This window comes from Mustela erminea, chromosome 20 (assembly GCF_009829155.1).
Source record: "Mustela erminea isolate mMusErm1 chromosome 20, mMusErm1.Pri, whole genome shotgun sequence".
NCBI lineage: Eukaryota > Metazoa > Chordata > Mammalia > Carnivora > Mustelidae > Mustela > Mustela erminea.
In genome coordinates, this window is record NC_045633.1 from 8677761 (window position 1) to 8691421 (window position 13661).

The window sequence follows — 13661 nt, forward strand, 5'->3', positions numbered from 1 at the left end:
TGTCTTATGTCTAAGGATCTAGTTAGAGGATAGGCAATAATTGAAGGTAGAAAGGTGGGCAGGAATCAGATTATAGAAGGTCCTGGGAGACATTTTGTTTGCTATCCATACCAAAGAAGCCTTATGGTCACCTATTCATGCCTTTTCTCCTGCAAATTCAAAACATAAATTCCACTCATCTCATTTACATCCAACACACAAGCCGTGATTTTGTTTCTTACATTCAGAATAATCTTGGCATCAACTCGGGGCAACTCATGCACAAAAATGCAAGATCCATTAGGCCAGGCAGAGAAGAGGGTCCAAGCTGCCTTAACCCAGCCAGTGTCAGACGTGTTCCAGAAGATGTCCGATTTGGTCAAGTCCACCCACCGCCTGCCAAAAATTAAAGTACGTCAGAACCCTCAGCAATGCTTCTACCTTTAAAAAGGATTACATTATCCATGTCACCTTCTTTGGAACCTCTCCCACAGCGAGTACTCACTTGTGGGTATGACAGTTATCAAATCTGTACAAGAACCATAGTCAGTCTTTGTCTCAACAAGCATTTATTGAGCATATTCTTGCTTTTTATGCCCTAAGGGAAGGATATAGAATTAAAAAAAAACAGATTCCATGCCTTCAAGAGTTCACAGTCTAGTGGGAGTGATCTATAAGGGGACACATAATCTCCATATAATGTGATGAGGGCACTTTCTTCATCCAATACTTCTTCTGGACTTGGCATTAGAGTGTAGGAAAGAATGATTAGTCTTGCTTTGGGGGGCTTGTAGGTTGGTAAGTATAAACATCAAGGAGGCCCCTAGAGAACAAGCTTTCATAGGGTTAAACCAATAGCTTTATACAATTACAGAGAATGGGCACCAAACCCAGAGAAAGAATGGAGATGGAATCTGAGAAATGCTTCCCCAGAGGAGGTGGGGTCTAAGCGAGATGTAATGATGCACAGGAGCTACACTGGGGAGGCAGAGAAGGAACCACATCACAGGAAGGGGAAGCAGTACCTGCGAGCATAGAAAAGTGATCATGTTCTGCACTTGCATTTGGGGACATATGGTCTCCGGTCCTCAACCTACTCAATAGATGCTCTTCTTGGTCTTCTCCTCTGAGTTTTCCTTGCTTCTCCCTTTGTTGTGGAAAGGCCTCTGGCATTCAGTGCTGAGGCCTCTTCTCTTCCTAGTGTCCATAACTTTTCACCGATCTCATCCAATCTCATGGCATTAAGTACTACTTTACTGATAATTCCACCACAAATCTTTCCCACTAACTCTACACATGAAATCTCCAACTGCCTCCCCAATATCTCCATTCTTAACTCAGGGTATGGAGATGTCCACCATGCGTCTCAAACTTACAGTGCCAAACACGGAGTCCTTGTGTTCCTCCCACCAGACAGTTTATCCCAGCCTCCCCGCTATCAGTTAATGCTTCTGGTTGCTTGGGCCATAAATCTTGGCATCATTCCTGACTCTTCACTTTCTCTCTTGCTTTATGTCAAACCCATCAGCAGATCTTTCCAGGCCTACGTTCAAAATACATTCAGAATCTTAGCTCCTCTCACTCCCCCTGGGGAAGCCTCCACCATTCCCTCTTAATGCACTGGCCTCTGAAGTCGGTCTCTGCTTCATCTCTTGCCCCCTACAGTTGATTCTCAACACAAACTCATGAGATAACCTTAAAAAAAAAAATCAGATCAAGTCACTGCTCAAAAACTCCACTGTACTTTAGAAAATTAAACATAGAATCACCATACAATCCAGCAATTCCACTTCTGGGAATATAGCCAAAAGAATTAAAAGCAGAGTTTTGAATAGATGCTTATATCCCCAAGTTAATAGCAGCACTAGTCACAACAGCCAAAAAGATGGGAAGCCCCCCAACTGTCCATCCACGAGCAACTGGATAAACTGCATTGGAATGTCACATATATGGGACTACTGCTGAGCCTTAATAAGAAAGGAAATTCTGACACATGCTACAAAATGAATGAAACTTGAGAACATTACACTAAGTGATATAAGTCAGACATAAAAGGAAAAATATGTATAATTCCACCCACAGGCAGCTCCCAGAGTAGTCAAATTCAGAGACGGTAAGCAGAATGATGAATGTCAGGGCAGACGTGAGAGGGAATGCCAAACTATTGTGTAATGTGTATTATGTAATACACATGGATTCAGATTTGCGAAATGGAAAAAAGTTCTAGAGATCGATGGTGGAGATGATTGCAAAACAATGTCAATGTCCTTAATTACACTGAAGTTTACAAATGAAAATGGTTAAAATGGTAAATTTTAGGTGAAGCATCTCTTACCACAATTAAAAACAAAAATAAAAACAAAAAACCTCCTATGGCTTCTCACTTCGCTCAAAGTAAAGCCCAAAGCCTTCAGATACTACTGGATTTGCCACTTTGTTAGCTCTCTGACCTCAGTCTTACCACTACGTCCCCTACTCACATTCCTCCAGCTCACTCCCTACTTTCTGTTCCTTGGACCCAGCAGATGAACTGTCCCTTGGTACCTTCCACTGGCCACAAAACCCAGTCCGTAGCTGGCCTGGGAGTGCTCAACCATCTTGGGCGCTCCGGTGGTGCCACTTGTGAAGTAGATGGCCAGAGGGTCTTGACTCTTGGTCCTCACACAGTTGTGCTCTGTGGATGCCTCGCTGTAAGATATAAACATCCTCGGTAGCATTACAAGTAGTAAAAAGAGTCATAATAATAATAATATTTATAACAATACTGGCCACCATTTTAATAAATACTACCATGTGGCACTGTGCTGGATGCTCCAGCTTGCATCTCTGAGGCCTACAATGACCTTCCGGGGTCAGTACAACCACCATTAGCAGCCTTTGTAAATAAGGAAATGGAGGCTCAAAAATGGTGCAGTAACTCTCTCTGAAGCGCCCGTGCTCCTCCACTAGGGCAGGAGGACCTTCTGGAGGAACGTGCCCGTTTCCATGCCTGTGCTTCTTCACACTGGGCCACAGCCTCACCCCCACCTCAATTCCCCATAGTTTAGGGCTGAAGGGTTTCCTCAATTCAAAGATTTGAGATCTGGGCAATTCCTAAAGTTCTGTGATCTGGAGAATCTTCTCTCCAAATGGGTCTCAACCCTGGCTGCACCATAGGAACACCTGGTTAGTTTTTAAAACAAATCCCATCGCTAATGCCCCACCCTAGAGAAAAACCAGAATCTTCAATGGTGGGCTAGGCATTGGAATTTTTTTGTGTGGGTAATTTTATTTTTTGCTTTTTGTTTTTGAGAGAGTATGTACTTGAAGCGGAGGGGCCAAGGTGGGGGAGGTGGTGGGAAGAGGGAGAGAGAGAATCTTAGGCAGGCTCCATGCCCAGCACAGAGCACAACAAAGGGCTCCGTCCCACAACCCTGAGATCATGACCTGAGCTTAATCAAGAGTTGGATGCTTAACCGACTAAGCCACCCAGGCACCCCTGTGGGTTTTTCTTTTTTTTTTTTTTTTTTTTGCTTTTTTCTTAAAGCTCCTCAGGTAATTCTAAAGACAGCTAAAACTGAGAATCACTCATCTAGGCCAACCTGACAGCTCATCAAAATCATCTGGGCAGATCTCTTACAACACAGGGTCCCGGGGTCTTTGCTCAGCTATGTCCTGTTAAGTCAGTCAGATGGGGGACCTTGGAACCTGAATTTAAAACAGCACCCAAAGATAAATAGTTAAATAAAATTTTAAAAAGAGGGCGCCTGGGTGGCTCAGTGGGTTAAGCCGCTGCCTTCGGCTCAGGTCATGATCTCAGGGTCCTGGGATCGAGTCCCACATCAAGCTCTCTGCTCAGCAGGGAGCCTGCTTCCTCCTCTCTCTCTCTGCCTGCCTCTCTGCCTAATTGTGATCTGTCTCTGTCAAATAAATAAATAAAATCTTTAAAAAAAAAAAAAAAAAATTTTAAAAAGAGAATTTTCCATAATTTCATGGTAGAAAGTTTACTTTCTAGAGGAGTCCAGAAAAATCTGAAGAGTATTTACCATGTCCATGCAAACTTCGAAATATATCTTTTGTACCTAACTTTATTACCTACACATGTTAAATATTTTCTGTTTCAGTTTCTGTTCCTAATCATTACACTGAAATATAATAATATATGATTAAAAAGTCATATGTTGGAAATATAATATTTTGGAAAATATAATACATTATTTATAATGCATGGTTATGGGTCTTATACTAAAAATTGGGACACATCTAAGAGAATGCAGCATATAGTTCTTTTTCAAATGAAGATACTAATAGGAAACAAATGTTGATATTAGTAAAGAAAAAATGAATAAATTAAATAAATTAAATAAAGTAGAACAACACCCAGGTGAATGTGAGGCAGTTGGTCCGTGGGACTTGTGACTTAATGGTGTAGGCCCCTGGCAGGGCCCCTTTTCGCTTCTGCCTCTGATCAGGACAAAATCTCAAATTCCCAGGAAGGCTTCCACCAGGGCATTGCTCAAAGACAAAGGGCTTTTGGTTCTGTTTGATGTAACTGCCTGTTCACATCTTATATAAGTCAGTTATCAGTTCCTCACCTGTAAAATTGGGTTAAAGCACATTTCATAGGGTTTTTTCCAAGGATTAAATAAGATGATGTATGATTCATTATTGGGCTCTGAGCACCAAACACAACACTTAAAACAGGTCTTCATCACATCTGTGGTACATGAATGAATGTAGGTAAACGCTTACCCAGCACTATGCCTAGCATACACTGAGCACACAATGCATGGTAGCTATTATTATATTGCTAACTGATCACCTACTATGCCCTAAATGCATCATATGGGTTCTCTCGTTTACTTTGGCTCATAGCTCTGCAACCACTATCACCAATACTGAAGCAAATGATGCCCACAAAAACTAAGGACAATCGTAGTACTGCTCAGTGAGTGACTTTGAAGGCTCTTAAGGTGGTCACCAGGATTAGGTCTCAGGTCCATCTGGGCCCTACATTGAGTGTTCCTTTCTGGTTTACTCTCTCGCTGTAGTCAGTAATGCATTCCATCTCCTATTGTTTAAAGGGGAAAAGCCTTGGCCTCCTCTTCATGCTGTCCTTTAGAGAGCCCCAACCTACCGGAGGAGTTTCCTGAAGTTCATCCAGCCTGGCCGACTGCTGTCTGACACCAGTAGTTTGGACTGGAGGAAGGGACAGTCAGCGTTAATGGCATCCACCCGTGGAGCCAGGGAGTCAGTGGTGATAATGGATTTGGCCCTGGATGCCTGCAGCCGATATTTGAGGTCCTTCTCTGTCAGCTGAGAGACACCCGGGATCATGACAGCCCCTGGCATCAGAGAGAGAAGGGATATTTTTGGGGGGGCAGCAGGGGAAGACCCTTATGAAGAGGTCCAGACCAGATACCCCCATCAGAGACAGGAATAGGAAGAGATTAGAAAGGGGTGGAATGGCTGAACTGGAAAAGGTAACAATAATGATAATAATGAAATCCAGAATATGTTTATGGAGGAATTACACATGCTAAGAACTGTATGTGCATTATTTCACTTAATTCTCACAACTCTGGAGAGTAGGTGCTATCATTATCCCCATTTTGCAGATTAAAACTGCAACAACGACAACTAAGACAGACACAGCCTTAATTAAATGGAATAACTTGCCCAAGATCACATGGTTAACATGTTGTAGAGCTGTGATAGTGAATCCAGGAAGTAAGCCTAGGGGTCCATTATCTCCAATATATTAAACTGCCTTAGACATGGCCTAGCTCTGTGGTCTTCCCTGCCTGCATACAAAAGGCTACAACAAATTCTAGTGTTGAGAGTGGATCTCTTGGGGTGGGAGGCAGGAGGGTAAGCAGAGTAGGTGGGAGCTCCAGCACTCCTGTAAGCTCAACCAAAGCCATTCTGAAGGAAGCTGAGTCCAGCTTTTCTCAAGGAGAAGGGAAGAGTAAGCAAAAAGTAGGGACAAATTTTAGTCAGACACCTGAAAAACCACCTGAGTATCTCAGAATGGAAGATGAAACACCCCATTGAAGCCAGCACTCTCATTTCACGAGAAGAAAGAGATCCTAAGGGAATCAGTCATCCTTCAGGGCCAGTGAGTGAGACCAATAAACAAAGGAAGGGGCCAATCCCAAATGTTGTGGGAGCCAAACCAGAGTTCTTATTACTCTTCGCTTTATCTCCTAAACTTTTACAGGGTTTAAACCCCAACATGAACACTTTGGAAGCTGAACAGTGTTTCTTCAGTTCATCTCTCTGCTTTAGCTATTTTCAGAACAAGTTTGTCCCACCTGGAGATGTGCATGGTGCTTTCGGAGCCCAGTCAGAGGGCAGACAGCTAGGGCTTTCAGCAAGAGAAATGAGTCCAAAACCTTAGACTGGAAGAGAGGTGATCAGTGCACATCAGGAGAACAAGGGAATGTGAGAATGTGAGGACATCCAGCTTGGGTATCCTTTAAGATACTGGAGAGGATGTTGGGCTTGACACAGTCATGTGTGATAGTGTCTTGAGTTATTTTATTTGGACATCAAAGAAATGGGTGAATCTGCATAACTGGGGGAGCTGGAGACATTTAGGTAATAGGGAAATGAATGAAAATAATATCCCAAAAGGAAGTTCTGATCATGCAAACTGCCCAACCCAATGGCTGGCACATAGTAGGTCCTCAAGAAAAGTCCAAGGGCTCCCTTACCTTGGCCCTCATTTAAATAAACCTTATATGTCAGGGCAGAATATGGAGAACGCCTCAAACCTGTGTGCCTATTTCTTTTCCTCTACCTAGATACACTAGAATGTCATTCACTTTGATATATTGTGCAAAGATATATAAAAATAAAATGAAAGTTCCTGCCTTTTTCGGGGGAAGGAGCAATCCAGTCACAAAAACGGTTCACTAAACTTGTTCATATAGAAAGGCTCATTCTTGGGGCGCCTGGGGGCTCAGTGGGTTAATCCTCTGCCTTCAGCTTGGGTCGTGATCTCAGAGTCCTGGGATCAAGCCCCACGTGGTGCTATCTGCTCCGCAGGGAGCCTGCTTTCCCCTCTCTCCGCCTGCCTCTCTGCCTACTTGTGATCTGTAAAAAAAAAAAAAAAAAATCTTAGAAAAGCTAATTCTCTGGTGTGAGTTTATATCCCTCTGTTTTGCAAGCGTTATTTGTGAAAACATCTGTATTTTCAGGTAGGTTGTTCTATGGACATGAAACATTCCAAGTGGTGGAAATTTCCCAGTGGATATCAGAAGTAATTGTCTTGTTTTTGTACAATCAGCAAAAACCAAAAACAAAACCCAGCCCTTTCAGTAAGAGCATCAGACAGGGTCAGCAGAGGCCCTTTGAATTCTCTGGACTGTGTCCTTTCGCCTCCTCTACTGGAAGAATCATCCCAGGAAGATCAATGGTCCACTGCCTAGGCCATTCATAACAGTGGGACGAGGAACCCTCAAGGGCTAATCTTATTGCTTTTATTATTTTCTCCTTCAATTCCTTCCCTTGAGAGCTGGTAGATGCTATGGTGGTAAAAGTCATAAAATCTAAGAGTGAAACTAACGTAGATTGATAATGAAGGTCTCTTATCCAGAACTGCATTGCTCTCTATACAGTAGCAGCTCCTAAACCACAACCAGCAAAAAAATAAGATTGGTTCGTCTACTCAGAATTTTTAAAAAGTTTACTCAGTTCTCAATATTAAAAAATTAGAAGGTTTTTTCATAAAAATCCAGTTTGCCATCACAAAGTCAGAAGTGCTGGCAACACAGGCCCTCCTTCACACATGGAAACATCTAGCTGGGGTCGAGAAGCACTTGCCACCCCCGTAATGAGGCATGTGAGCTCCAGTTTACTCCATTCCCCGGTGCTCCCTATTGCTTCACACTGACCTGCTTTCATCAGTTACATTACCTTCTCACCCTTGTGTTCAATCAAGTTTGTGATTGTGGGGCAAAAGGGAGGTAAACAAATAGGGTTTGATTTTCTCCATCTCCCAAACCATGTGACTCTGCAAAGCTCTGGCAGGTGGTATCCGTCCCAACTGGTAGCTTCAGCTCTGCCCACTGACCTGTCCGTATGCACGCCACGCTGACCAGCCACCACTCTGGGAGCCGCGGGAGCACCAGCATCATCCTGTCCCCAGGCTGAAGGCCGCACATACACTGGAGCACATTAGCCGCCTTCCTGGACTGCTCCCCTAGCTCCTCAAAGTTCCACTTGACCTCTGCTCCCTTGCCATTGACCCACCAGAATGCAGGGATCTGGGGCCGGTGCCCAGCCTAGACAGCAGTGTAGGCAGAAAAGAAATAGAAAACATTTCTTGAGAATTTTTGTTTGCTTTTTGTTTTTTAATTTTTTTTTTTTGTAATTACTAGTCACAGGGTTCAAATTCAAAACAATGAAAAGATGCATTGAGAAGTCTTACTCCTATCCTTACGCCCATCTACCCTGTTCCCCACTTTACCTGCCTCAACATGTGACCAATATTATTAGTTTCTTGTAAATCCATTCAGTATTTAGGCAAATAAGTATATTCTGTTTTCCGTAACACCTTTTTAATGCAAAAGGTAGCATATGATTCATACTGTTCTGCGTCCTCCCCTTTTTTTGAGCTTTAATTCTCATACCACAAAATTCACTATTCTGAAGTGCAAAATTCAGTGGGATTTTTTAATCTTTTTTTTTTTTAAAGATTTTTTATTTATTTATTTGACAGAGAGAGATCACAAGTAGGCAGAGAGGCAGGCAGAGAGAGAGAGGAGGAAGCAGGCTCCCTGCTGAGCAGAGAGCCCGATGCGGGACTCGATCCCAGGACCCCGAGATCATGACCTGAGCCGAAGGCAGTGGCTTAACCCACTGAGCCACCCAGGCGCCCCTTCAGTGGGATTTTTAAAGATATTATAAAGTGGGCTTTGTGATAACCAATAGTTTTGCCATCTAACTAACATGAGTGTTCTGAGCATGTTGAAGCTAAGCAAAGCTACTCAGTAGGTTAGGTGTATTGAATGCATTTTCCAATTGTGATATTTTCAACTTAACAATGGGTCTTTTTCACTTTATTTTTTAAATTATGTTCAGTTAGCCAACATATCATTAGTTTTTGATGTAGTGTTATTCAACGATACAAGAAGCAGTAATCAAAAATCTCCCTAAAACCAAGACTCCAGGGCCAGAGGACTTCCTAGGGGAATTCTACCAAATATTTAAAGAAGAAATCATACCTATTCTACTGAAGCTGTTTCAAAAAAAAAATAGAACTCATTCTATAAGGCCAGCATTACCCTGATCCCAAAACCAGGCAAAGACCTCATCAAAAAGGAGAATTACAGACCAATATCCCAGATGAACATGGATGCTAAAATACCCAACAAGATCCTGGCCAACAGAATCCAACAGTACATTAAAAGGATTATCCATCATGACCAGGTGGGATTTATCCCTGGGATGCAAGGGCTGTTCAATATTGTAAGTCAATCAGTGTGATAGATCACATTAGTAAAAGAAAAGACAAGAACCTTATGATCCTCTCAAATGATGCAGAAAAAGCATTTGCCCATTTCCTGATTAAAACTCTTCAGAGTGTAGGGATAGGAGGAACATACCTAAAAGCCATCTATGAAAACCCCACAGCAAATATCATTCTTAATGGGGAAAAGATGAGAGCTTTTCCCTTAAGGTCAATTCAATGGTTTTAATATATTCACAAAGTGGTATAATCATTGCCATAACCTAATTCTAAAACATTCTCATTATCCTAAAAAGAAATACCATACAGATTAGCAGGAGCTCCCTATTTCCACACCCCACCCCCAGCCCTGGGCAACCACTAATCTACTTTTTGTTTCTATGGATTTGCCTATTCTGGATATTTCATATGAACAGAATCATATAATATGTGCCAGCACCACTAGTTGGAAAGATGCTTCTTTCCTCCCTAAATTTACTGGCACTTTTGTTGAAAATCAACCGACCATAGATTTATTTCTGGACTCTCAATTCTATCCCATGCATCTATACCTGTCTTTTTACCAGTGCCACACCTTTTTTTTTTCTCACACAGTCTTTATTACTGTCACTTAGCAGTAGATTTTGAAATAGGGAAGTGTGAGTCCTATTGTATTTATCACGACTGTTGTGGTTATTAGGTGCCCCTTGCCTTTCCACATGAAGCTTTGGACAAGATCATCTATTTCTGCAAAGAAGTCTACTGAGATTTTAATAAAGGTTACTTTGAGTATCTAGACCAATTTGGGATATGTTTTGGGTTTTTTTTTTTTTTTGCAGCTTTATAATTTCTGCTTCAATGGAATCAAGTCTAAAAAACATACAGTTCAACCCTGTCAAAGGCAGACTTCAGTAAGCTGCTAAATGCATACATAATGGAGAGGCTAATATTTTCTGGTTGTTCCTGTTTCCGAAAGTTGAACTTCTTCAGATGTTTTAGACTCTTCCCAAAACTATCATCAAGGGGTATGTTATTTTTGTATAATGAGGTAATATCTCAGGGCATTCTGAGATTCATCCAAATCTTTAACGAGTGCTTCTTTAATAAACACTCCTGACATATTCCAGCCTTTGGTTAGTTTCCAGAGTTCTAAGAGGTTCATTCTGGTTCATTTTCAAGATTTTTTATTGTTGTTGTTTTTACAGAGGACAAAATTTTAGAATGTCCTTATTCTATCATTTTTGCTGATATAACCCTATTTGTATATATCTTTAGAAGAAATCCTCCAAGGATGATCCCAGTGTGGATAAAGAGCTCAGATTATATAGACAGGAACAGGGCACCCCAGTTCCATCTCCTACATATGCTTCTCATTTTATTCTCACAACAACTCCAGGAGGCAGATGGTATGACTTCCTTTTTAGAGGTGAGAAAACTGAGATCCAAAGGGCTTAGGGCATGTATCCAAAGACCATGTCTAACTGCAAAGCCACCTTCATACTTTACTATATCCACTAACAGTATACTTTCACTGAATCTGCTAACAATATTATTTTCCTCACTGTTTTTCTTTACACAAGCTCTTCTTAAAATTAATATAAGTAAATTGCGTGGAGATAGAGTTTATAGTCTCTTACTATAAAATGTTAGCATCCTTAACATAAAAAAAAGTGACTATAAAATACAGAGACACAACAGACACCTAAGAAAGAGAAAAAAAAAGAAGGAAGTATATGCTCAGAGACACACAAAGAAATCAAGATAATCTTAATTCAATTCTACGTATCTGCTATGATCTGTGAAAAGCTCTGAGCCTCAGGCATGCTTTTTACTTATTTAAAAGGGAAATACAGGGATGTCTAGATGGCTTAGTCAGTTAGGTGTTCAACTCTTGATTTTGGCTCAGGTCATGATCTCAGGGTCATGAGACTGAACACCACGTGGACTCTGCACTGGGTGTGGATCCTACTTCAGATTCTCTCTCCTTCTGGCCCTCACCTCTGTGCTCTCTCAGTACACAACAGTGAGAGCAATATTAACGACAGAGTATCAAAACAAAATTTTCTCTTTCACTTGATCAGAATGATGGGAACGGAATCAAAGAGGGCCTAACTGTCTCAACTCTGTGATGTGTGTTCAGGAATATGAGACACACTGGGCTAAGTACCTAAGGCTCATGAAACTTGGTCATAATTCTTTTTTTCCCCCCTAAGGATTAAATGCTAACAGTTTAAGTTTTAGGACTTGCAAAATTCCCAGGTCAAAATGTCCACCTGTGTTGTAGCCTTGAGTCACACTGGGGTAACTGAGGGCAGCCTCTGCGGCCCAAGAGGGACACTAGGACACAGTGGGCTTCACCTTTTCCAGCTGACTCCACATGTCCAGCACATCATGGGCAAAGTTGAAGTACTCAGGCACTGGCTGCCTCCCCAGGCTGATGGCTTCCCAGGTGGCCACAATCTTCTGAGGGTCAGGTAGAGGTGGCTGCTGCCCATGAGGCCCACAGAATCCCCGGGCATTTCTCAGCACCTGGAGGACCCATCCTCTTAGCAATAGCATCCTGCTATTGCCTGTAGCCTGTTTCAAAAGAGAAGAGAGAGAACATGACCTTGAATTCTGGGTTCTGTGGGGAGACTGAGCTAGAGGAGAAATCTGCAGTCAGCCCCAATGGTGACTATAGTACACGCCAACTTGTAAACACAGTCTTGGGCTTTAGTCTTAATTCCACAGTGTGATTTAGGTCATTTCTTCTCTCTGAGCCTGAGATCCATCCCTTCTACCTCTCACGGCCTATGGATCTCTGTGGGTCTGAGGTCAGTTAACTCAGAGCCCACTTCTCAAGGCTTCCCAAGCCCACTTTCCCAAGGTAAATCCTGAACTGGCCTGACAAAGCCAACAAAGTTCTAGGGCTTTATGGAAATATAATGTGAGCCACACATGTTATACACAATTTTCCAGAAGCTTCATTCAAAAAAAAAAGGAAAGGAACAGGTGAAATGAATTAAAATAGCATTTTATTTAGCCAGTATGAAAGATTTTTAAAAAATGGAGTCATATATGTTAAGGGTTGATCCTGGAGGCCATGAAGGAAGTGGACCTTATTCGTGTCCTCACTGGTAGAACCGTGAACTTTTTCTGCCCCAACATCAATCAAAATTCTTTGTAAGCAATATATACAACATTCCCTCTTGTCTTTAAAAAACCCTTGCCCTTTGGGGCACTTGGCTGGCTCAATCGGTTAATCATCTGACTCTTTGATTTCAGCTCAGGTCATATTTCAGAGTCATGATCTCAGGGTCATGAGATCAGGCACCACCTTAGCCCCACAGTGGCTCCATGCTGGTGTAAAGGCTGTTTATAAGATTCTCTTTCTTCTTCTGCCCACCTCTCCTCTCTCTTAAAAAAACAAAACAAAACAAACAACAACAACAAAACCAGAACAAAACCCTTGCCTTTTGTTCCCTGGAGTATGGGGTGGAGTGGGAGTGGGGGCTGGTGGCACATTTGGGTTGCTGCCCAAATCTGTGTTCTCTGAATTGCAATTCTGAGACCTCCAAATAAACATTTTCTTTTTATTTTAGCTTTGCCTCTTTTCTTGCTCAACACTGGCTATATCCTATAATTTCAACATGTAACCAGTATAAAAAGATATTACTAAAGAGATATTTTACCATTTTATTTTATTTTTTTGTACGAAGTCCTCGTAATCCAACATTTATTTAACACTTACAAGCACACCTCAGTTTGGACTAGTCACATTCCAAGGGCTCAGCAGCCGCAGGTGGCTACCGGCTATCATACGGGACAGGGCAGTCTCGGTGTCTTGCTATTCAAAGTCTGATCTACAGAACAGCAGCATCAGCATCATCTGGGAGCCTGGGACACCTGCAGAACCTCAGACCCCACCCTAGGCAGGGGGAATTAGAATCTGCACTCCAACAGGAGCCCAAGAGAGTTGTGTGCACTTTGTTTAAAGAGCACTGAGAAGCAGATGCAGGTTCTTCCCACCAAATTCCTCTCGGCCATAATAATAACAGAATATGGTCCTGTAACTGCCAGAGATTAAAAGTTTGAGCTTCTCCCATATTGTTTTATTAAATCCTAGCCCCCCCAGTGTGATCATAACAGGAGGTGGAGGCCTCTGGGAGGTGATTAGGTTCTGAGACCTCAGAGAGTTCACTGGCTCCTACTGAATGGGCAGGACAAAGCAAAAAGACAGGAGTCTATGAACCAGAAGCGAGCTCTCAGC

The 13661-nt window shown here is 42.2% G+C and overlaps 1 protein-coding gene across 2 annotated transcripts in view; it reads right to left on the bottom strand.

Moving 5' to 3' along the window:
- Positions 1-13661, bottom strand: part of ACSM5 (acyl-CoA synthetase medium chain family member 5) — a 31834-nt gene that overhangs the window by 16145 nt on the left and 2028 nt on the right. For both annotated transcript variants that reach the window (XM_032327476.1, XM_032327475.1), the window contains exons 2-6: positions 11771-11989; positions 8036-8246; positions 5096-5303; positions 2524-2667; positions 222-375 (exon numbers count right to left, since the gene is read on the bottom strand). In XM_032327476.1, the coding sequence (XP_032183367.1) occupies positions 222-375; positions 2524-2667; positions 5096-5303; positions 8036-8246; positions 11771-11989 (936 nt within the window). The remainder of the gene's footprint in view (positions 1-221; positions 376-2523; positions 2668-5095; positions 5304-8035; positions 8247-11770; positions 11990-13661) is intronic.